Source organism: Giraffa tippelskirchi, chromosome 8 (assembly GCF_054371585.1).
Source record: "Giraffa tippelskirchi isolate mGirTip1 chromosome 8, T2T-mGirTip1v1.2.pri, whole genome shotgun sequence".
Classification (NCBI taxonomy): Eukaryota; Metazoa; Chordata; class Mammalia; order Artiodactyla; family Giraffidae; genus Giraffa; species Giraffa tippelskirchi.
This window is the reverse complement of record NC_137282.1, coordinates 136,325,695-136,351,438: the sequence shown is the minus strand read 5'-3', so window position 1 is coordinate 136,351,438 and position 25,744 is coordinate 136,325,695. Positions and strand designations below refer to the sequence as shown.

Below are 25,744 nucleotides of genomic sequence, written 5' to 3'. Positions count from 1 at the left end.
AGTGTCAGGGGAACATTCCCCTGGCTTCCCTCTTTGATGAATTGACCACCTTTAGGCTTGGAGCTCCACCCTATGAAACTGACAGCATCACCGATAAAGCAGATTTTGAGGACTGGGCAGGACATTTGTCCTCAAAGGAATTTTTTTTTTTTAACCAGGAGCATCAGACTAAAACACATTTCAAAAGGTGTTAATTTGTGTCGTGTTATAATCATAGAGTGATATAGTTGAAAGGGCCATGGGTTATCACCCAAGCTTTTGTAAAACAAATTAGCCAGGTTGTTTCGTCCTTGGGAAGTTAATGGCAGTTTAGCTCACCTCCTTGTTCCTCGTGGGAATCATTGGGATCTTCTTTCCTTAGGCTACTCCATGCACCAGAGGGGGGTTTACTACTGGTTATGAAATCTCACAGGACAGATGTGATTCTCTCTGTGTCTCAGCTTTTTCATCTGTAAAATAATGAAAATAATAGTATTGATTTACTAATTGCTCTGAGAATTAAATTAGTTAATATTTACAAAATGCTTTAGACTAGTGCCTGACACATGTAAAAAGGCCTTATCAGTGTTTGTTATTATCATTTCTCTTCTTGTATTTTTTTCTACTGACTTTTTAAAAAGATATTTCAGTGCTACTTCGTTTAGTCTGTCACGACTGTTAGAGTTCTTCATTGATATATTGTAGCATCAGAAAATGTCTCCTCTTTTCCTGGTTGGAGATTTTCAATTTTAATTCTCTGTCCTCTATTCCAGTTGTCGGTTCTGTTTTTGTGTTTGCTTGATCTTTACTCTTTATTTTTTGTGTAGCTTTTAGTATATTCCTTTGCTTTACTGGTTCTTTTATAAACAATGCATGTTTGAGATTCTTTTCTTTTAATCTGTGGAGAAGGAAATGGCAACCCACTCCAGTATTCTTGCCTGGAAAATCCCGTGGATGCAGGAACCTGGTAGGCTGCAGTCCATGGGGTCACAAAAAGTCGGACACGACTGAGCGGCTTCACTTTCTTTCTTTCTTTTAATCTGACTGTGATTGGGGAGTATAATTTATTCACATTTGATGTCATTTAAAATTCTTGGTCTTACTTTCGGGGTTTTTTTTATGAGTTTATGCATTTCCTTCCTCTTTTTTATTTTTGTGTCTTTCTTTGTTTGACCTAGGTCTTGTCTTTTTATTTATTTCTCTCATAATTTGGGCAGTATACTTTGTGTGTCTTCTTCCAAACTGCAATATGCAGGATACAACCCTTACAATTCTATGCAGCAGCTTGCTCTTATAAATAGAGGATGGAAACATTACTTTTCCCGGGGGTGTGCATGGTCAGTACAGAAGTCTGCTTACCCCAAGCATATGGGGAGAAAGCCAGAGACTGACCTGATCTTAGCAATGGGGTCAGCCTTACCTCTGTTCCAGAGATTCCCAGCATTCCTGGCTACAGCTATGCCCTTCCACTGTGCCAGCTCTACCCTCGTGAGCATCCATAACAAAGCTCCTCCATCAGCCTGGTGGACTTGGATATCTTCCTGGATATTCCCACCACCATCCTAAAGGTTCCCACTTTCCTCCTTTAGATCTGCCTTCAAGATATAATTTTTTCATCCAGTTCAGAGGCTGAAGACCTCCATTGGAGAGATGCAACTGCCTTATCAGCTTATACGGCCCTAGGCTGCCACTCAGCTCCCACTTCTACTATTGTAACAGTAACATACAGTGATGACCTGTTAAAAAAAGTTGACCATTGTCACCATATTTAAGTGTGTATTTCAGTAGCTTTAAATATATTCACATTGTCGCACAATCAATCTGCAAAGCCATCTTGCAAAACAAACTCTGTATCCATTAAACAAGACCCCCTCAGCCCCCCACATGACCCCAGCTCCTAGAACTCACTGTTCTTCTTTCCAATTCCATGATTTTGATGACTCTTGAGTACCTCAAACAAGTGGAATCATACATCATAATTTGTCTTTTTGTGACTGGCTTATTCACTAAGCGTAAAGTCCTAAAAAATGTATCTATTAATAGTATGCATCAGAATTTCCTTCCTTTCTTAAGTCTGAACAAGGATCCATTGTATGTATATCCTACGTTTGGTTAATCTGTTTATCCATTAATGCACATTTGGGTTCCTCTCACCTCCCAGCCGCTGTGAACAATGCTGCTCTGAACATGGGGGTGCAAATACAGCCTCACAGCCTTTTGAAGTGTAATTGATGATGTAGCTTCTCAGACTTCAATGTGTGCATGAATCCAGCTGGGAACCTTCTAAAAGTGCAGATTTCAGCTCAGGAAGTCTGAGGGTGGGGCTCTGGGTGTTGCCTTCTGACTAGTTACTCTTGTTCCGGTCCCAGTGATCACACTGGGAGCAGCAAGGCTGCAGATTCTCAACAGCTGGGATCAACCCTGAGTCCAAAGCCCAGCTCTAACGCTCACTAACTTCGTAAATTTCAATCTCATTTCTTCATCTCCCTGAACCTGTTTTCTCACATAATATGAGAAATAAATAGTGTCTCATTCTTCAGCTTCTTCAGGATTACATGTTCTCAGATATACATGGCTTAGCATCATGATTGGCACACAGCAAATACATAAGATTTGGTGGTTATTTTTACTATTCTGGTACAAATAAACCTGGGTTCGCACGCCCAGGAAGAAGATATTTTAACGGGATCCTTGCTGAGACAATTGAGGCAAAGATGCAAAGCTGAGCGAGATCTGTGACTATTTATTTGTTTGTCATCTGGCTCCCTGATTTTTTTTTTCCCACTTCTAAAAATGCCATCTCTCATTCCTGACTGTCTCTGCTCCCCCTTCAGGCCACTCCCTACCCTCCCATTTCTTGTAAAGTTCAACAAGTGGGGCATTTCCTGGAATTGGTGACCTTGTATCTTCTGACTGAAGCTTGGCAAACAGGAAATCCCTTCTGGACGGAGCTGGTCATTGTCCTCCGATACCCATCTGGGTACCTTTCCATGGACAGGCAGAGGCTCTGGTTTTTGTCTGAAATCGTACTCAGCATTGGGAGACCCTGGCAGGATCTGTGTGCAGCCTCATAGTTCCCCGAACTGGGGTGACATGAGACTCAGGAAGGCAAGACTGTCCCCCGGTGAGCCCAGGCCAGATGGGCACATGAGCTGTCAGCACTGCCAGAGATGCATCACGTTTATCATGTTCCTTGCTTTTCAAAATGTGAGAAACTGAGGCTTGGAATGAATGAATGACTTTTCCAGTTAGAGAGAAGAAAAGGTGGAGGGATCAGTTCTTGGTGTGACTCCAGCACCTGCCTTCTTGAAATCCAGGCCCCATGACCTGGCAGCCTAACTCTTGGTGCTCAGTCAAATCTGGATGGCCAAGAGTCTTGCCCCCCCAGCAACACCAGTGAACAACTCAGAGGCTTCAATGCTTTCAGATGTTTTTCCTCCGTCTTTTCCCAATGATTGTTGTTCACTAAGTCGTGTCTGACTCTGCATCCCCATGGACTGCAGCACGTCAGGCCTCCCTGTCCCTCACTATCTCCTGAAGTTTGTCCATTGAATCGATGATGCCATCCAAGCATCTCATCCTCTGCTGCCCTCTTCTTTTGCCTTCAGTCTTGCCCAGTATCGGGGTCTTTTCCACTGAGTCGGCTCTTTGGCCAGCAGGTGGCCAAAGTATTAGAACTTTAGCTTCAGCATCCGCCCTTCCACTGAGTATTCAGGATTGATTTCCTTTAGGATTGACTGGTTTGATCTCATCGCTGTCCAAGGGGCTCTCAAGAGTCTTCTCCAGTACCACAATTTGAAAGCATCAGTTCTTTGGGACTCAGCCTTCTTTATGGTTCAACTCTTACATCTGTACATGACGACTGGAAAGACCATAGCTTTGACTGTATGGAGCTTAGTCAGCAAAGTGATATCTTTGCTTTTTAATACACTGTCTAGGTTTGTCGCAGCTTTCCTTCCAAAAAGCAAGCAACTCAATGATTACAGGGTTTAAAATCAAAAGTCAGTTTTTCTTATAAAAAGTTGTGAATCCTCACTGAACAATGGAGCCAGTAGGCGACACCTCTGTGGAAGCAGCACTTAATAGAGGTGTTCCGTGAAAGTTTCAGGTAATCACCATGAAGATTCAAAAAGTAGTTAAAGAGCAGAGGTTCTCAAAAACTGGCCTCCTGTCCAGGGATGTGCCGGTTACAAAAGCGATTTTCTTTACCCTATTTGAGACCTGCTAAATCTGATTAGGGGAGGGAAGGAAGAGGAGTCTCATGCTCATGAAGATTAGAAATGCTCTACAAGAGAGGATTGAAATGCACCTTGATTTTAACCCACAGTTGCCAGTGGCAAGTCATTAATTCTCTAACGATCCTTGGAAAATGGAGGAAATGAAATCTTGGCCTGCTTCCCAAAGGTGACCTCCGGTAGTCACCTTCTCCTGGGCTGAGTCCCCCAGCAGCAAGCCCACAAAGAGTGAACTGAGAAAGCTTCCTGGTGGCTCCCCCTACCTCCCCCAAATCCCAGGGAGGATGGAGGCAGGAAGACAGCTGAAGAGCCTTTCCTGCTGCCCAGGCTCAGCGCCAGAGCAGGCTCCCAGGGAAGATGGGCAGGAATCAGCCCTATACATTGACTTTGTTATTTCTTGGTCCCTTCACATCTCGGTAGAGCTGAGATAACCTCACGGCAAAGGAAGCAGCACCCGAGCTTGCACATTCCAAGCATCAGTCATCATTCCTCTGTTCACTTCTTCAAGAATATTTGTGGCCTCTCAGTTCCCTTCACATTTCCTATGGACATTAATACTAGTTGCTGAAAATAAGGCAGGGATGGAAGAGGCAATAGAGAAAGAGACAAAGTACTGGTTAAGAGAGACCAGGTCACCGAGAGGAACCCAGTTTTCCCATGCTTTCCCAGGATATCGCCTGGTAAAATGATGCTGTGCCTGTGTGGATAAGTGCCGACTTAGGAGGAAGGTTACCTGGGTTTGAGTCCCGGTTCTGCCATTTCAAGGCTGTGTGACCTTAGGCAAGTTATTTGAACTCTCTGCGCCTGTGTTTTCTCATCTGTGAAATGCAGATGATAACAGTATCTACTCCTCAGATTGTCATGAGGATTAAATAAATAAGCACACACCAAGCACTTAACAGTGCCTGGCACAGGGTGTTGAAGACGTCTTAGGAATTATCCCTCTTGATATCCTTACGACGGAAGATAACTAGGAAAAAATGGTAGCGACCACGGAGGGCAAAACCAGCTCTGTCTCAGGGGGTGCTCTCTGGTAGGGGGGCGGGGGTCGGAGGTGGCTGGGAGTTCAAGGTAAACTACACACCCTGGAGGGCGGGGGTTATCTGGCTCCTCTACTGAGACTTAAAGGAAGTTTGGGTTGGGAAATTCATCATAAGAAAACTCAGTTGGAGGCAGGGATGAGCTGAGAGCCCCATATCAGGACTAGGTGAGGTTAGAAGCTACAGAGCTGGCAGTGAGCCCAGCAGCAAAGCCAATCAATGTCAGTTCTTAAAGAAGCCACGTAGTGACAGGAGATGAGCTTTATGGAGATGAAGCAAGTGGTTTATGCAGTCGGGCGGCAGGGAGTGTTCTGTGTGAATGGTGCCCCCAGAACAGTGTGATGCCATGTCCCAGAATAGCACTTACTATGTCACTAAAGCTATTCTAGTGTTCTACCTTGATTAATCATTTCCTCCTCACAACAACCTCATGAGGTACGCTATTTGTATCTGTATACTACAGGTGAGTACTGAGGCATAGAAAGGTTAAGTAACTTGCCCAAGGTCACACAGTCATTTCATGGCAGAGCTAGGATTTGAATCAATGTCTGCAGAGTACTTAACTCTTAACTATCATACTATACGATATAACTAATGTTTAATTAGAGCTTAGCATATTCCACACTGCAGTTGGCTTAATTCTCACAACAATTCTATGAGGTCAGAACTATTATTCCATTTTACAGAAAAGAAAACTGAGGCTCAAAGAGACTAAGTAACTTACTCAAGGTCGCAGGCGAGTAAGGGGCACAGCTCTGTACCCTAGCAGTCTGGCTCTAGAGCTGGATCTCAAAGCCCTTGCCCCCGAAATCAACCATAAAACCATCTAGGAGAAAAAGGGCCAGAGAAGAAGAAAATGATTTCTAAACATGCCTAACCTAAATAGTCCCAAGGCCGCAGAAATACTGGGGTGGGGACAGGCTGAGTGAGTGCAGAGGAGAGGTCGTGAGACTCATCTGAAGTGCCACCCAAATGACTCAGGATTCAAGCCCCAGTGCAATGGAAAAGAGTATAATTTATATTTCTTGACAGGTCTCAAGGTGCAAGAACCCTGAGAGACTCAGATAGGCTGATTTCTTCCGCTTCTGGATCTAGTGACTGGTCTACAGAAAGTCAATGCCAAGGTCATACCGCAGAGGCCAATCCATTGCATCTTCCCTGCCCTCCCATTGCTGGTGGCCCGCCATCCACGGGGCTCGAGGTGTTGACCCAGAGTCAGCAGCCCTGTGCTCAGCTTAAACATTCTGGGGCCTGTGAGCACAAAACCATCCCGAAAAGACATCGCTAACACTCACTGACTATTTTCTAAAATGTTCTTTCAGCTTCTGCATGAACATGAGCTAATGGAGGAGGATCCAGTAAGACAAAAACGAGCCGGTATGTAAACATTTCCTTGACCATCTTTTCTAGTAAGTCCCATCAAACAGCATGTGTTGTAACTTTCTGAAACACTGAGATCCACATGATTTGGTCTCTGAGTGCCTCAGGGTTCAATTGCTAGAAGTAACTGCGAAGGCACTCCATTCTCTGTCAAATGACATTAAAGGGATCTTACCAATCCCTCCATCCAAGTGTCCTCTCCCATCGCCACCCCTCAGATCCCGGAGGCTACTCCATGGCCTTTCCCCCAGCTTCCCTGTACCACCACCAAAAAGCCGGCTTCTCTCCTCTCAACCCAGCAGCCTTGCCTCTTTTCTTTTTTCTTTTAATCTTGTCTCCTCTCACTCCTCACTTAATCTCATGGATCAATTTAACCACTAGACCCAAGTCCTCCTCTGTTTTCCATTCCAATTTCCCCACTGAATTCCAAAGAAGAGGTCTGGGAAACACAGGGCTCTGCCTTTTGGAGGGTTGGGGGCAGGTAAGAGCTGCGAACACCTGCATGATGAGCCTCAGTGTCCCTTCCCTCAGGTAAGACCTGGGGCCTGGGGGTATGTCTGGAGACTGCATTTTCCAAGGACCAGATCCTCCTTCCATCACAACAATCTTGCGATAGCATCAACCTGATGCTGTCATTTCCCTGTATAAGTCCGATCATCCTCTCACATATCTCTGTATCTGCAAGAGTCACAGAGAGTCACAGAGTCAGCATCCCACTCACCACCCCCCTTTGCTTGTCTGGGGGATCAATTCACGTTGAATCGTGTCTTGGAAGGTCTTCCAACAATTTCCCAAGACAGGGAGAGGCTGTTTTCCTGGGTTCCCATTATCCATGACACATCCTCATGGCCCAACATTTATCCCAACGCATTGCAATTCTTTCACTTCCTGTTTGCCACTCCCAGGAGACATGAGCTCCCTTGAACCCCCTTCCTCTCTGTAGCCTGGCCAGTAGCCCAGTGTCTCAACAGACCAGTGAACAAATAAAGAGAAAGTGTGTCTCTGTCATAGCCACTTGTGGGAATTCAGAGGATGTGTCCCTTTTCGCTAGGAGTCTGCTGGCTTTGTGGCTAGACCAACCATCTAGAAACTTCTTAACCTGTAGCACTGAGATGAAATCGTTTTCCAGGCATGTTGTGACTTGGTATGTTCTGTCTTGTGGTATGAAAGAGACATCAGGCTGCCAGAGAGAGCAGCCTTGCCCAGAGGGCAGGATAGAGGTATCTGGTAGACCCTTCCACAGGGCCATAACCAGATCCAACTGTTACCCAGTGCCTGAAATGAAAATTCGACCACATTGTTAATAAACTATCAAAATGCTCGCTGAAGGTTTATACCATTGTTCTTCTCTCCTTCCCTTCCTTTCCTTTCCTTTCTTTTCTGTTTTAGCCCAGTTTTATATCCCTATGGGATTCTCACTCACCCTCCTCCTTGCGTTCCCTGAAGTAATCCACACCAGGGGTCCCCAGCCTCCAGGATCTAATGCCTGATGATCTGAGGTGGAACTGATGTAACAATAATAGAAATAAAGAAAAAGGTGGAAGTGTTAGTTGTTCAGCCATGTCCAACTCTTTGCGACCCCATGGACTGTAAACACCCAGGCTCCTCTGTCCATGGGATTCTCTAAGAAAGAAGATTAGAGTAGGGTGCGATTCCCTTCTCTAGAGGATCTTCCCAACCCCAGGAGCGAACCCAGGTCTCCCTTTGCAGACAGATTCTTTACCATCTGAGCCATCAGGGAGGTCAAGTACATAATAAATGTAAGGTGCTTGAATCATTCCAAAACCAACCCCCCCCCGCCCCGCACCCCAGTTCATGGAAAAATTGTCTTCCATGAAACTGATCCCTGGTGCCAAAAAGGGTGAGGACCGCTGGTCTACAGCGCAGACTGTACTTCCTGTGCTTTAAAACAAGTATCATCACCTCTACTCCATCCCCGACAACCCCTTGAACCCTCCCAATCCTCATGACAGCAACAAGTCCCCAGTCAAAATATTTTGAAAGACTTTTCTTCCTAAAATCAAACCACTTGTGTTAAATTCCAGCTCCAGTCCCTGCCAGCTTCCTCAGGGATGGTTGGTGACCCCACAGCTGGAAAAGTAACATCTTCCTGCACTTCCCAACTATTTGTGACCCTTGGTGAAAGCCTGAGAGGTCAGCCGTCAGGGAGGAAACCACTTCCACGTCTAAGAATTTGACATTCCACAGTTTTTCCAGACACGCTTTCATTAAAAACGATCATGGCAATGATAAATCACCATGAGAACGTGTTTTCTGTTTTTTTAAATATGTGGTTCTGTGTGCTCTTGGGCCTCTGGAGTCATTTTGGAAGTGTTAATGACTCAGCTCATCACCTGCAACAGATGGTTTGGCTTTGGTGCTTTTACAAATCACTGAAGCAAGAACTGGTCCTGGAAAGTCCCAGGCACTAGGTCACGGATACTCAGGATGTAAGTTGCAGTTAAGAGCATCGCACCCCAGGAAAACTAGGAAAGCAACAGGAGTGTTAAATCCGCAGAGGCCACACAGGAATGTCTGTGTTCTGGAGCCTTAATACCAAAGAGAAGCAAACAGAGGTTTCAAGAGAAAGAATTCTTAAAAGGAATTTTCTTTTGAGGCACTGGACCAAATATTTAGAGCTTTACATTTTGAGATAGAAATGACCTTTCAAGGGAGGATCAATACTCACATTTCTTCTGAGCTATGGACTTCTTCCTCTAACACCTATTATGTATCAAAAATCTATCACACATACCCAAACCCATATATAGATACATACATACAAATATGTGCATATGCATGCTCTGTTGCCCAATCATGTCCAACTGTTTGCAATCCCATGGACTCTAGCCCACCAGGCTGTCTGTCCATGGAATTTCCCAGGCAGGAATACTGGAGCAGGTTATTTTTCCTACTCCGGGGGATCTTCCCAACCCAGGGAACCAAACTGCATCTCTTGAGTCTCTTGCATCTCTTGCATTGTCAGGCAGATTCTTTACCAATTGCGCCACCTTGGAAGCCCACATACAAATCTCCAAATATATTATTACTATAGAGGCGTTGAGAGAATTAAATAATATTTAGTACATATTGTTCAATATTAATAGCATTATCTAGAGGGTACTTGTTTGTTTTAATGTTTCTTTAATTAAAACAAATTTAATTGATTTTTAATAAAAAATGTGTCTGAAAGAGCCCAAACTATATTTGGTGCAGAGATTTCATATAACTCCTGAAGGTAGAAGGATGGATGCGATGATATTAGGATTTTAGGAAAATTCTTTCAAAACTCTGTTAAGGAAGAGAAGACTGCACAAAAACCCAGAGGTCAGAGCCAAGAATAGTGTAATACTTCCTGTTAGAGCAGAGTGGATCTTGGGGAGCAGAGGGGAAATAAAAGCACTGGTCAGAGTATCCAGAATTCTGCCTCAATTCCAGGATGTGGATTCCATACCAGCCAAGAGGCTTGCAGAGAGGGAACTGGTGGAAGCCATCAGAAGTGAAAATTTGCCAGATGGTTATGGCTGAAGGAATTAGGTGAAGTCAGTGCTGGGAGACCAGCGAGGATGCTCAACAGTGCTGACCATCATGGGCTGGGTCTCTGGAATGACCTAGGAAAGGGACAAAGGGAACACTTGTGAAAGACATTTTGAGAAATGAGTCAAAAGGACCTGGGGACAGACTCAACATAGGGGTAACAGGGAATACACTGACCTGGGTAACTGGTGAGGTGGAGGCCATAAATAGAAGCCAGAGCTGGAATAAATATTTCCATATTTTGGAAATATGCCAGTCAGCTGGAAACTTAGTCTTTATGGCAATCTTGACAGGGGATTGAAATCAGCAGTTTCTTGGGACTTCCCTGGGGGACTAGCGGTTAAGGCTTCATGCTTCCACTGCAGGGACCGTGGGTTCCATCCCTGGTTGGGGAACTCAGATCGCACATGCAGCCAAAAACAAACAAATAACTAAAGTGCCTGGATGGACTGATTTAAGAATATTTTCTAAACAAAAGAGTTTCTTGTTGGTTGGAAAGAACACAAACGTGTCCTCAACATCAGCTGTCAAGTTCCCCAAGCCAGATTTTTGAGGCTAACTGGGAACGTGTCTCGGGTCCTGGGCTGAAGAGTCCACATTGGTTCTTATTTGGCTTCAGAAGAAATGGCTGGTGGGAGAAGATATTGGGAGAAAGGGAGCCCCAGGATGTCCTGACCCCAAACTGGAGGCGCTTCTGTCTTCGTGCCTGTTCAGTGACAGCGAGGTTCCTACCAGGTTGGGTTGCCAACTGCCAGCCTGGAAACCCTGAACTTTCTGCAAACCTGCAGTGCATGTGTGCTGGCTTTTTTTGATCTGAGTTCAGGAAATGCAGTGCCTTCTCCAGGCTGGGGAAGAGATTTGGAGGTTTTCCTGGTGTTCATCTTCCTTATGATAACTTGTGGCATTTCAGGCTCTGAGCCGGCAGTGGTGGTGGCAGAGTAAGGCGAAAAGGCTGGTGTTCTCTGCCTGTTTGTTTGCTCCCCCATCTCAAAAGTGAGACCTGATTAGAATAGAATCAGAGGTTTTGTTGACCTGCCAGCAGACATCTACATAAATGATAATCCTTATTATGATCAGTATTATTATTTCTACACACTGTTTCAAAGTGGCTACTATATGCCAGGCAGTTTGTTAGGGGTCTTCATATCTCAACTCCTTAGCAACAATTGTGCAGAGAAAATAGTTCTTCTAGTTTACAAACAACCAAAACTTGGCTCATCGAGTTCAGTAGCCTCCCAGGTAAGAGGATATTTACCTCAGCTCTGTCTGGCTCCAAGTTCAAGTTCATAGTTACAAGTCATAGTTTTCAACGTGTGTTTCTGGATCTCGACTGTGAGATTCCATGCCATGGCTTGTTTTGTTTTTTAGCAAAAAATTGTCTCCAACATGTATTTAGTATGTATTTATTGAGTGCCAATTGGGCACCAAGAACATAAAACTCTCTGACTGCCTGCTGTCAACTTTTAATCTGGTTGTGCGGATGGGGTATATACTGACCAAAGTTAAATTCAAAGTTTGTAATATGGAAAGCAGTCATCACACACTGGGAGTCTGCAAAAGGCAAAGCTACCACCAAGGAAGTGGTAGAAGCTACAGAGAAATAGGTCTGAGCTAGATGTAAGTTACTAACAGAACTAATGATGGGTTGGACCACTTACATGGAGGCGAGTTTCATGTCATGTGAAGTATTCGAGCCAATCTAATAAGTACTTGACAGGAGTGTTTATAGAGGGCATCACGGCATCTGAAGAGTGGTTACCCAAGATGATCTTTGAAATACTCAAACAACTTCACAACGCCTTGATTCTGTGAGTCCTCGGGTCAGTGAGCACACATGGGCTCAAAGAGTGACCAGGTTGAGGCCTGGAAGAAGGAGCAAATATGGGACTGAAGAAGGGAGGGAGGAGGGAGCTCCAGGCAGAGGGAATTCTAGGAGACTGATGGTGGTCTGAGGCTTTTTCTTGTGCATAAATTGCAGGAGGAAACTGACTTCTCTCTAGCATATTTAGAGGAAGGTTATGTAGCTATGATTCTTAGAGCAGCTTTATTGAGTAAGGGGCACTGTCATCTCTTTACATGGGGCTGACTTTGATTATTTGGGTATATAATGAGCTATTAGAATTGACTCTTTTCTTTAGACCTCACAGCCCAGTGTTTTAAGCCATAGTGCTGCCCATCCTCCCCACCCCACCCCATCCGCATCTGCCCCTGGGGTTCTGGCATTTTTCCACTGCATGAACAAACCTTTCTAAAAGCTAAAGGGAGAACCAGGATCTTTGATTCTCCACTGACAATGTTGTAGTAGAACCAGATGATGCTGCCAGATTGCTACCTACTAGAACATGTCAGGAAACAAACAGAACAGGTAGCTTTTAATATTAACCTGCTACAGGACTAAGGGGGAGAAACGAGAGAACCAAATCTTCCATAATAAAGAGGCGTGGCCTCTGTTGGTCAAGAGAAAATCAGAGAGACCCCATTTTTCCTGGGCGAAGTTAGCAGGCTCATTCTCTTGCAGGTGGGAGATTGATTTATGTATTGACTTAGGCTCTGACTTCTGAAGGAGCCATAATTTCCAGTGAAGTTGTCAGGCAAAAATAACATCGTTGGCTTAAACAGCTGTGATTAAGACCCAGAACTGTGTGTCGCAGTTTGTGGCCAACTTTCCAGAAATGTCTCTTTAAGATAAGTGCTGTGTGGCGGGCAGTGATTTATGGGCAAGGAGAGGGGAAGTCCTGGCTGGTTTGTGCCTCCCAAGGCCGATGAGAGGCCTGCATCTGTGACACTGATGATCTACCTTCCACTGGGGCATCAGTGAGTCCGTGAAAATTCAGACAAACAATACCAGGGTGAAGGAGCTAGAGACAAAACACACTGAACTGTATGGAATCAGGTGGCCCAGAGGCAGGCGAGGCACACAGAAGGGCATCTGAAATATATACTTTCAGAGTAGAGGTACGGTCGTGTTCCTCCTGGGTCCCTTGTAGCCTTGGCAGGACCACCAGCTTCGCTGTCCCAAGCTCGGAAGTCCTTAGGTTTGGAGGAGGCAAAGAGGACAGAGAGTGGGATTTTGACCCTGAATCATGCCCCCTGACCCCACCCTCTGCAGGTCATACTGATCCTGAGCATCTGGGCTTCCTCTCTTAAATTCAGCTACTCTCCCTAGGGCATTACAGGGACTGGAGGCCCAGTAGTGTTTCCGTGTTCTGTTTGCCCATAGTACCATGATGCTCTAGATGGGGAGGAAAGACCCAAGTCAGCAAGGGAATCTTCTTCAGCCCACGCTACAGATTTCTGTGCCTAACCGATAAAGATTCTACCTTGACTCACCTGAGTTGAGGCTCCAAAGTATTTGTGTGTAGAATTCCCTACTTGTGGTGATCATCAGCCAGGGGTGGGGGACCACTAGAATAGATGATTCTCAAGGACCAGCCTATACACAGCTTTCTGAGTTACTATGCCTGAGTTCTTGAGCCTGTTTTGAAGAACTGACCATTTTCTCTATTAAATATTCCCCATCCTTATCAGTCTCTGGAGAATCACTGCTCAGGCTGACGGTTATTCTGAAACTCCCTTAGCAGTTGTCAAGAACATAAAATATGGATGAGGAGAAGAGGGTCTCAGAGGCTGGTACTTTAGTGATTACTTGCACAGGGACTTTCCTGACAGTCCAGTGGTTAAAACATCATGCTCCCACTGCAGGGGGCACGGGTTCAATCCCTGCTCAGGAAACTAAGATCCTACATGCTGCTCAGCATGGCAAAAAGGAAAACTGACCCAGATGCAATAGACTAGAGCTCACTAAAGTCACAGGAACAGTCCTCATTGGAATATACTTTCAGAGAGCTATTTTATTATTCATTTATTTTCATATTTATGTATTTATTTGGCTGTGTTGAGTCTTAGCTGTGGCACATGGGATCTTCTTGAGTCATGTAGGATCTTTCTTGGTGGCACACAGACTCTTTAACTGTGGCACAGGCTTGGTTACTCTGTGGCATGTGGGATCTTAGTTCCCAGACCAGGAATCGAACCCACATCCCCTGCATTGCAAGGCGGATTCTTAACCACTTGACCATCAGGAAAGTCCGCTCTTAGTAGTATTTTTTAGGCTTTTGGCTCAGCTCCTTGTAGGGTCTGAGCAGAAGAATGACCTTGGTTTCAATGGGGAATGATGACATCCAGGAATTACCATGTGCTTTTCAAGTATATGCTTGTTTTCCAAGCATGCAGAGAGAGGTGGGCTCGGGGGTGGATTATACTAACCGCCTTCAGGCAGGCACTGAAATCATGCTGGGATCAGACCCTGGGAGGCAAGGATGCAGGTGATGAAGTGGGTGATGTGGGATTGTTACTGACCTCACTTATCACAAAAGCAGCTAGTGTCCAGGAAATCCTGTTTGCATTCATTCATGGGAGGGGAGTAGACTGACCACAACAAAGAGGATCCTGGAGCTTCTGAATCCTCTGGAAGGTATAAACATTGCCACATTACCCTTCAGGGAAAAGAATGTACTCTCAAACAGACCTCGTAAATATCATGCAGCCACCGTTGAAACAGACCTCGTAAAGATCATGCAGCCACTGTTGCAAATGTTCCTAGCAGACAACATACAGGTCAGGCTCTCTCAGAAGAAGACTAGCAGTCCTTCCAGGAAGCTTGTTTTTCATCACAGAATCATTTGCAAATCAGAAAGAAAACAGGAAATTTTAAGATATGCCATAGTATCATGACAGACTGAGATTCTATTCTAGGTTTTAAAAGTCACTGTGTTCTTCTTGTAAATACATGTTTATATGGAGGAAACATAGCTTAAGAGGCATTCATAATTTTAAGAAAATGTGCACAGACATTTTTAAAGGTTTGAGTTAATTACAGCAAGTTGATGAGTGCCAAAATGAAATAATTCTCAACAAGGTTGATAAGTAAAACCAAACTCCTAGAAAAAAACAGAGTTTACACCTCTAAGTGGACAAATACTACCATTTTCTGCAATAAACATTTATCAGTTGGAGTTTCCCATAGTAAATGTATTTCATTTTAGGTTTTCACATAAATAATCCTTGGACTATTTAAAACAAATCTTGCAATATTATGAGAGAAATTCTTTGCCCTTTTGGAAAACAGATATAGAATTTTAATGTTAAAGTTTTAGATTTATATATAACATCATATATATTTATATATTATCTTTTATATATCATATATATTATCATTTTAAATATATATTGTCATATATGTGATATATCATACTTCTATATTTGACATTTTTGCAGATTTTACTTATATTTTAAAAGGAAAAATTTTACAAATACTCATTAATCTTTTCCTTACTTGACCAGCAAAATAAAATAAGCCACAACCTGTCTTCTCAAGACATCTGTATAAAAAGATTCTCCTATTCTCTGAAGGTTCTGCATTAGCTACTAACCAAGCCCATGGCTTCTGCTCCAGTTATGTATTTTATCCAAGAGTGAACCAAAGATTCTGTCTATGACATAAAGGTGAATCTGAGACTCAACTCAGAAATCACAGGTTTAACAAGAATCTACTGGCCATGAATTTATTAGGTGCCGGGCTCCATGCCAGATGGAGTGGGTAAGGCCATGAGAAGTGAAAGCAGCAGTTTCTGCCCTTAAGATGCTTACAACCAGTGGTCCAGATGTGATGTAATAGTGGAAACTATGCAGGAGCCTTCCAATAGAGCTATTGTCTGGCTTGCCTGGTGTGGGAAGCAGATGCATTTAGAATGCCATCCAGGCAACCAATTTGGAGACAATTTGGAAAAACAATGAATTGCTGAAGGTCTCTTTTATTTTACTTTCCAATTTGCCAATTTTGCTTTTGTTGAGCGTCAATCATGTTCTGGACACGGGAGATACAGAGTGAGAACCAAGAGTCCACATTGCGTGCACAGGCTAAGAACAAAGGGAATTAGCTAGATGGCTTTTTCCAGAGATAGTCAAACCGTGCATCCTGAGCTCTCAAAACACGTGCATGACCATTGAACAGTGTCAGGAATGTACTGACTCGTTCTGGTGAGTCAGGACCCTGGCTTTGATTGTCTAGACAGTTGCCAAGTCCCCCTGCTGGGTCTCCCTGCTCCTATTCTTGTCTCATTAGAGTGTGTTCTCACACAGCCTTGGACCTCAAGCGGGGTTATGAGAATGGAGAGGATGGACAAGTCCTCATCTTGGTCTGTGAAGCTCTCAAATGCCTGGAGACCACCATGTTGACACCAGATAGTATTTCCTTTCTCCTCTAAATAGCAAAGTCCTAGAGAGGAAGCCCATGAAGGGAGGACTTGGTGGTGATCAGTAAACAAACTTCTCTTTCTCAGTAAACAAACATAAGATAAATATGTTTATTAAAAATTCTTAAAGGGTGATGTGCCAGGCATCCACATGTCTCCATCACTGGCTTTTTAAAAACATTTTATTTTATACTGGAGTATAGTTGATCTTCAGTGTTGTGTTAATTTCAGGTGTAGAGCAGAGTGATTCAGTTATACATATACGTATATCCATTCTTTTTCAGATTTTTTCCCCCTATATGTTATTACAGAGTATTGAGTAGAGTTCCCTGTGCTATATGGTAGAGTCCTTGTCGGCTATCTACTTTATATATAGTAGTGTGTATATGCTAATCCTAAACCCCTAAGTTTCATTGGCTTTAAGTTCTAAAATGCCCATCATGTTCTCTCTCTTCCCCACATGGTAAGTGCTCACAGCCTTTGTGTGCTTTCATTCCAGTTGCCATAAGCAGCCCTGCAGCTCAAGAGTTCACCGTCGATGTTGAGATCAGTTTTGAAAATGCCTCCTTCCTGGAGCCTATTAAAGCTTACTTGAACAACCTCAGCTTTCCAATTCAAGGGAATGACACTGACCTAGCTACTAACATTTTGAGCATAGAGGTGTCAACAGGTGAGTTAAAGGCCTATTGCTTGAAAGAGGAGGCTTGAGCTAATCAGAAGAAACGCTACTCTGGGCTGCTTACTCTTAGAGGGGAATGCGGGGTGTGGAGGGGAGCAGCCTGGGAGAATGAACCTGACAGGAGGTGATGGGATGGGTGGGTGAGGAGACTTACTGACCACGATACTCATATCTTAGCACCCCAAATTTCCTCCACTCCCTCTTCCATGTCTCTCCTTTCCACTCTTCCAACAGCTTATGTTATGATCCTTTCAAGAAAGGTATTTTTTAACTAATTTTTTATTGAAGTATGGTTGATTTGCAATATTGTGTTGGTTTCCACTGTACAGCAAAGTGAATCATTTATATATACAGATACATCTATTCATTTTTAGATTCTTCTCCTGTATAGATCATGACAGAGTGTTGAATAAGGTTCCTTGTGCTATTCAGTAGGTTCTTATCAGTTATCTGAAAGGCATTTTAAATCCTAGTACACAAAACTGAGTATTTTTAAGGCCAGACAATGTGTGTCAAACACTAAACAATACCTGGAATGTGGTAGGTGGTCTGGGGATGGTCACTTTTGCCATCCTCTTAAGGCGTATTCATTTTTCACGTGGGAGTCCAAAGTTATTCAAATCCCACCCCCACATCTATTTCAAAAACAAGCAAATGAAAACAGCACCAACAAAATAAAACAACTGAAAAGGCTTTAGCAGTGGGATTTCAGGTCAGTAAGAGAGAGATTTTTGACCAAGAGGGTCTTGTTGGTTTCCTTCGAATTACCAGTGTCCACCACACTCACTAGCAGCCTTGACTTCCCTGTTTCCGCTTCACCCTATCCTACTGTTGGCACACAGGACAGCAGCAGTGTCCAAGGATTCCAGGGGACTTGGTTGTCCCTCCTATTTCAGCAACAGTTCTTTGATGACTTTGCTTTGGAAATTCATCTTGAGGGCCTTTGCCTAGATGCCCACCTGCAGAATTCCCAGGAATATGGCGTTAGTCCAGTTTTAGATAAAACTTCAAAGTCTTCAGAGCATTTTTCAATGTCAGTTTTCAATGGGATTAGAGTCTGCTTGGGCTGTTCACATCTGGCTTGAAATATAAAAGGCACAAGTTTAAAATTATTTTGTTTTCTATTGCTTCCCCGAAATTTAGCATCTTAAAACAACTAACTCAGGATTTCCTGGCAGTCCAGTGGTTAGGACTCTGCGCTTTCACTGCCAAGAGCCTGGATTTGATCCCTGGTTGGGAAACTAAGATCCCATAAGCCACATGGCACAGCCAAAGCAAACAAACAAATAAAAGCAGCAAACATTTATCACGCTACAGTTTCTGAACGCCGGCGAGCCAGGAAGAGCTTAGCTGGATGGCTCTGGCTCAGGGTCTCTTGTGAGGTTATAGTCAAGTCATTAGCCTGAGTTGCAGTCATCTGAAGGCTCAACTGGGGCTGGAAAATCTGCTTCCACGCGTGTGGTTGCTGGTAGATCCTCAGCTCCTCCACAGCTATTGGCTAGAGACCTCCGTTCCTAATCACGTGGGCCTCTCTGTGACATGTCCTCATCAATGCAGCTGGCTTCCCCCAGACCAAGTGATCAGAGGGAGAGAGATAGAGAGAGAGCACATGTAACCAAGAGGGAAGCCACACTGTCTTTTATAAGCCAACCTCAGAAGTGATATAGCACCACTTCTGCTGTATTCTACTGGTCACCCAGAACAATCCTAGTATAATATGAGTTATTGTTGCTGTTTAGTCACTAAGTCGTGTCCAACTCTTTTGCAACCCCATGGACTTTAGCACCCCAGGCTCCTCTGCCCATGGGATTTCTCAGGTAAGAATACTAGAGTGGGTAACCATTTCCTTCTCCAGGGGATCTTCCCAACTCAGGGGTTGAACCTATGTCTCCTGCATTGGCAGGTGGATTCTTTAGCACTGAGCCAGCAGGAATCTATAAAAGGGTGTGGGTACCCAGAAGCAGGGATGGCTGGGGCCATCTTAGAGGGTGGCTGCTATATACTCAAAGTCTGAGAATCTGTTTACCATCTTATCATTGTAGGCAGTGGCTGGGATAGTTGGCGTTGCCCTCTTTTAGATGGCCATGCCTCACAAAAGGTGATATGTATGGGAATTATGAGAACCTCATGCAGAGCCACTGAGCTTCCCAGAAGGGCAATATGGAGTGGAGTTAGGATTTCCTACAAGCATAAGTACTTGTAATCTATAAATTACGCCTTTTTTCTCCTCACTTTTCTGGTTGATGACAGTCTGCAGACCTACTGGAAATGAAATCTGGTGCTCCTGTGAGACAGGCTATGAGTGGCCTCAGGAAAGTTGCCTCCACAATCTCACTTGTCAGGGACATGATGGTTCCTCTGGAGGGCATAACTGCAGTTGCCTTAAGGGACTGCCTCCCAAGGGACCTTTTTGCCAGCTCCAGGGAGGTAAGTAACATTCAAGCTCATTGAATGTTTGTTTGTTGAGTGCCCATTTGATATCAACTCAAGAAAATGTTTCTCTGTCCTGTGTGTACTCAGTGCTAACATGGAATTTTAAAAATATGGCCCTGTGTTCTCAGCAGATATTATCCTGAGAATGTCGGTCAGACTCAATGTGGGCTTTCAAGAAGACCTCAGGAACTCTTCCTCTGCCCTCTATAAGTCCTACAAGACTGACCTGGAAATAGCGGTGGGTTATGGTCCCAGGAGTCCCTTCACCAACAAACTCTGAGCTGAGCTGAATCTATTGCATTCACAGTGGATTGTTTGCTTGAATCTGTCAGAATTTATGAAGCTTATGTTGAAATTATTTCTATACCTCTGGGATGATTATTTAAGAACTGCTCAAATCACACCGTGTTCAGAGGATGTTTTGACATCTTGACCTGATACCATCTTGACCCATGACATTATCTTGACCTATGATATTATCTTGACCTTTGACATCATCTTGACCTCTTTGGCTTCATCCTGACTTTTGACACCATCTTGACCTTGACATCATCTTGATCTACCATCTTTGACATCATCTTGACATATCAGTAGAAATTCTTCCCAAAATAGAATTGATTCAGATAAAATTTGGTGGCATTAACTCACTAAAACCTGTTCAAAGATCCAAAACCTTGGTCTAGAAGTATCAGATGGTGCATCTCTATTCATCTTTACACACCACACTGATGAAACCCCTAACATCTTTTGTGCAGACCAGTTAAGTCTGACATAGAGGATTCCACACCACTCGATACTAGAGGTCCTGAAGCATTCACACTTAAGGCAGATTTAAATTTACTCATGTAGATAGGTTCATCTGTGTCATACTTCAGATTCCACATACCAGAAACAGACTCACAGATCCAGAGCACAGACTTGTTACCAAGAGGGAGTGGAGGAAAGGATTGGGAGTTTGGCGTCAGCAGATGTAGACTATCATACATAGAAAGGATAAAAAACAAGGTCCCACTGGGTAGCATAGGGAACTATATGCAGTATCCTGTGATCAACCATAATAGAAAAGAATATGAAAAAGTATGTATGTATATGAAAATCTGCTCATGTAAAAATAAAGGGTGTTCCCTCAATATAAAATGTGTGCCAGACACTATTCTAATTGGATTAATTCATCTAAACCTAAATACTTTGGTTGAGTCAACTCATTTGCAATAGAGCTTCTCAACTGGTGTGATACAAATTGCTATAGGTAGACTGATGTAATGACTCCCCTTAACTCTCCAGGCAGCCAACCGCCCGTCTCAAACCAGGAGCAGCCTCCCGCTTACCCCAGCCAAGTAGGGGTTAATATTTGTTATGGGTGCCATGATGAAATGCTGATACAGGAGAGTTCTTGGATATCCGATTTGCATATCAGGCATGTAATAGTTCTGCACAGCATGAGAATCCTCCTGGTGCACACAAGTCACACTACACTTGTCACATTACATTGTATACTTTTGAGCAAAAAAAGACAGTAACATAGTAACTGTTGGATCCTGCCCATCCAGCTGCCTAACACAGCACTTTGCAGGTGGAATCTATCCTATAAATGTAACTTGATTCAAGCTGAAACTCCTGCGGAGTTGAAATTCAGGGGAAAAGGGGGAGTTAGAAACATCAGTAAAAACCACATTGGCTCCACCAAAGCTGTGATATGTTTAGTGAGGAATTGGGCAATGTATTGGTCACAAGAAGACACCTCGTAGATTTCCAACTACAGGAAAAATAAATTGACTGTGGGACCCAACTGCTGCCCACTACTAGTGAATGAGCAGGGCAGATCTGTCTAACAAACGCCAGACTCCTCTGAAGGCTCAGTCTAGATGATTTCATCTAACCTCCCCTCCTGTTCCATTTCCCTCAGGTCTGACAGCTCTGTCCGCCTTCCCTGATGCCTCCTCATTGTTTTCCTCTAGGCATTTCCCTAAGTCATTTTTTAAAAATTCAATTTGTGTATGGCTGTGCTGGGTCTTCATTGCTGCGTGAGCTTTCTCTAGTTTCCGTGAGTGGAGCTGCTCTTCCTTGTGATGCGTGGGCTTCTAATTGCAGTGGCTTCTCCTGTTACAGAGCACAGACTCTAGGGCAAGTGGGCTTCAGTAGTTGCAGAATGTGAGCTCAGTAGCTGTGGGTCTTGGGCTGTGGTATCGCTGAGGCATATGGGATCTTCCCAGACCAGGGACTGAATCCATGTCTCCTGCACTGGCAGGTGGATTACTACTAAGCCACCAGGGAGCCTCCCTAAGTCCATTTTTTTGCATATTTACTCTGGCGTTTGCTTCCTGGAGAGCCCAGAATGACCCAGGTAAATAGGAATTACTTCTCCAAAGATCTGACAAAGCTAGCGCTTATTCAGCCACTTAACGAAATATACAGAGAGCATTTTACCCAAGGTGATAAGAAATACGGGCTTCCCTGGTGGCTCAGTGGGTAAAAAATCCACCTTCAGTGCATTAGACACAAGAGACGCGTGTTCAACCCCTGGGTTGGGAAGATCTCCTGAGGGAGGGTGTGGCAACCCACTCCAGTATGCTTGCCTGGACACAACAGACGTGAGTGAGCATGCACACACGATGAGAAATACACACTTTTTACTCTGTTTCAAATAATTACATATCTTTCAGTGGACCTTGATTAATGGTACTTGTCTTGATTTATTTTCCAGTTCCAGAAGGGCTACAGTATTTTACCAGGCTTCAAATTGGTGACGGTGACAGGGTTCAGGTAAGAATGCTATAACTGGGTAATTTTATCCAATGGCGGGCTTCCCTGATGGCTCAGTGGTAAAGAATCTGCCTGCAAGGCAGGAGCCGCAGGCGATATGGGTGTGATCCCTGGGTGGGAAAATCCTCTGGAGGAGGGCATGGTAACCCACTCCAGTATTCTCACCTGGAGAATCCCATGGACAGAGGAGCCTGGCAGGCTACCATCCATAGGGTCGCAAAGAGTCGGACACGACTGAAGCAACTTAGCACACACGCACACATCCAATGGCAGATACCAAAAGGTTAGTGAAAAAACAAAAGCCTTTTAGAGGAGCACCGCCTGGGATGCCCAATGGGAACAGACTGATAGAGGTGAAGACAATGCCAGATATCCGGGGCTTAAAGGGGAAGGAAATACTGAGAACAGTAGTTCACTCCTTAGAGATGTACCTATCTAGAGAGAAGGTGAGAAAAGGATTTGTGTTCATTCTATGCATGCATGAATTTTGCAAACAAAGATGTGGCATCTAGAAAGTCAGAAATACAAAAATGAAATAATGTCATACAATGATGCCCTTATTTTTTTTTTTAACATTTATTTATTTGGCTGTGCCAGGTCTTAGTTGCGGCACATGAGATCTTTAGTTGCAGCATGTGGGATCTAGTTACCTGACCAGGGATCAAACCCAGGCCCCCAGCACTGGGAGCATGGAGTCTTAGCCACTGGACACCAGGAAAGTCTCAAATATGCCTTTATTTTAGAAAATTAGCCAGTCAGCCATGGCTATAACGTTGCACAATACCGTGTAATGCCTCCCCATGGAGTTAGGTGCCCTGACAGCCCTGAGTATGTTTGCCCAGTGTTTCAAAAAGTCACTTGCCAATTAAAAAATTAAGAATGTTTCCAGAAACACTGAGGATTTTGACTTCACTGGATATTCAGCATAGCTGGTAACCCCGGGTCAGCATGGCTGTGTGACAACAGTCTCTACCTTGTAGTTAATACCCTTTGATCACTTGTAGGATTCAATTCACTCCACCCTATCTGGCTATTCTGACCATTTATGTTACCTGTCTGCAGACATTTGAGTGTTTGAACCCTGCCTCAGGCTTCCAACTAGAGCTTAGAAATAAGTGGATTTCAGTGAACCCTCAAAGAAAAAGGTCCCCAGGCTCTCCCTGCCATTTTTCTTTTTTATGCAAACAAATCATAAGGATCTAGACTCTTCCAGGTCACTTACTGCTTTTACTGAGCTGAATGGTCTCCATCCAGGCCTGGAAGTGTGGTTGTGACGTATGAAATCACAACAACAACAACAGCATCACCTGCGTTAATGCATAAAGCGAACGAGAAAGTCACACAGAACCTCAATCAGACCTACAAGATGGAGAGCAATTCCTTTCAGGTTACTTACAGCAGTAAGTAGACTATTGCTGCATTCTTCCTATATGTACATTCTACTTAGATATGGTAACAGTATTTATCATGATGCGTAAACCTGAGAAATCACATGATGACTTCCTCTGTGGAGAGAAACTCTCCAGTTCCTGGCATACAGGTTTTATGCCTTCTCCCCACCACAGGCCACTTTGGCACCTCCTTTGGGTGGCGGTGGGCGTGGAGGGTCCCAGGAGGGAAAGATTTTACAAGGACGGGCCACAGAGCCATCTGGGTTTATGGATTATTTTTTTTTTAATTAACAGACTCAGAATGTTCAAAAAGGAGAACTAACATTGTGATGGTTGTTGCTGTTCAGTCACTCAGTCCTGTCTGAGTCTTTGTGACCCCATGGACTGCAGCACACCAGGCTTTCCCATCCTTCACTATCTCCCAGAGCTTGCTCAAACTCATGTCCATTGAGTCAGTGATACCATCCAACCATCCCACCCTCTGTCTCCCGCTTCTCCTTCTGCCCTCAATCTTTCCCAGAATCAGGGTCTTTTCCAATGAGTCAACTCTTCGCATCAGGTGGGCAAAGTATTGGAGCTGCAGCTTTAGCATCAGTCCTTCCAATGGATATTCAGGGTTGACAGACCCAAAACCTCCCCAGATGTAGATCTAACATTGTGATGCTGGGGGGTGGGGTATTTATGAGATGCACTGATATTGACCAGGGGTGCATTGTTACTTTGGAGCAGTAGTTCTCGAAGTGAGTCCCCACCAGCAGCATCCACACCATCTGGGAACTTGTTAGAAAAGCAAATTCTGGGGGTCACCCCAGCCCAACCTGGGCCAACCTGTATTTTGGCAAGCCCTCCAGGTGATTCTGATGCAGGGGAGATTTGAGAATCACTGCTTTGAATCACATATAGCAGTGGTAAGAGTCCTGGCATTTTAGATGCTCTCCCTCATTTTCCAAATGGGGTATAGAGTTGGGCTCTGTTGTGTAAGTAGGTGGGTGGATCTATTGTTACCTGGGGGAAAACAAGGGGAGTCAACTGGACAGAGATGTGATGAGCAAGCGGTGACTGGCAGCTGTTGTGCGTAACTCAGGCCCATGGTTCATGACTGAAGGGGACTCCTCTTTGGAACAACATAGTCCACCATGGGGAGGGCACTGAAGGGACTGTTGCAGGCACAGCTGGAAGGAAAAGCACCTCTTCTCAGGAGTTAGACCATCCTTACAACAGATCCATACTCTATCTCTTTACATTCACTGCTAATATTTTTAGACATCTTATCATTTTGGGAAGGAGAGGGTGGGACAAATTGTGAGAGCAAATCACCCTTAGGGACAAATTGAGAGCAAATCACCCTTAGGGTAAATGACTTGCTCAAGGCCATATGGTAAGTAACATCATTTTGCATGCCTCAGGTCACTACATGAAATATTCGCAGGTGGCTTTGCTTATGAATAGTTAAATGTGATTTTCTGAAATCTTATTTTATTCAGGAGCCTGAAAAACGTGGCAAGAGGTATTTAGATACTTGGATATTTTGAACATCATAGCAGCCCAAATTAATTCTATGATATTTTAGTCTCATGGTTACAGTACAAACGGGCTTCCCTTGTGGCTCAGCTGGTTAAGAATCTGCCTGCAATGTGGGAGACCTGGGTTCGATCTCTGGGTTGGGAAGATCCCCTGGAGAAGGGAAAGGCTACCCACTCCAGTATTCTGGCCTGGAGAAGTCCATGGACTGTATAGTCCATGGGGTCACAAAGAGTCAGACACGACTGACCAACTTTCACTTTCACTTTACAGTAAGAACAGGGTGTGGCCTGAGCATAAAGAACCATCCAAAAGATGCCTCCCAGAACCTTCTTCCTCAACTCCTTAGATTTTCTCAATACATGGAACTCATGAATAACATAGCTCAGCTTAGAGGGAAAACCTGTATGTTATGTAAGCAAAGGAGAGCCATAAAAGCCCCCAAATAGCAAGAGTACTGTGTTTTTATTTCTGTCTGTGAAATGACTTAATGCCACGTCTCTCGAGAAGTTTACTGTGAAACAAATAAGAA

At 44.1% G+C, this 25,744-nt stretch overlaps 1 protein-coding gene across 14 annotated transcripts in view; it reads left to right on the top strand.

Annotated features, from left to right (window-relative positions):
- The window catches only part of ADGRF5 (adhesion G protein-coupled receptor F5), a 106,790-nt gene that overhangs the window by 52,451 nt on the left and 28,595 nt on the right, over positions 1–25,744 (top strand). For 7 of the 14 annotated variants that reach the window (XM_081519695.1, XM_081519687.1, XM_081519696.1 and 4 more), the window contains exons 3-8: positions 6,577–6,631; positions 16,925–17,095; positions 19,355–19,531; positions 19,669–19,775; positions 22,242–22,300; positions 23,555–23,700. In XM_081519695.1, the coding sequence (XP_081375821.1) occupies positions 6,577–6,631; positions 16,925–17,095; positions 19,355–19,531; positions 19,669–19,775; positions 22,242–22,300; positions 23,555–23,700 (715 nt within the window). Of the gene's footprint in view, positions 1–6,576; positions 6,632–16,924; positions 17,096–19,354; positions 19,532–19,665; positions 19,776–21,230; positions 21,444–22,241; positions 22,301–23,554; positions 23,701–25,744 lie in introns of those variants that run through there. The other 7 variants (XM_081519690.1, XM_081519685.1, XM_081519689.1 and 4 more) reach the window with 2 other exon arrangements.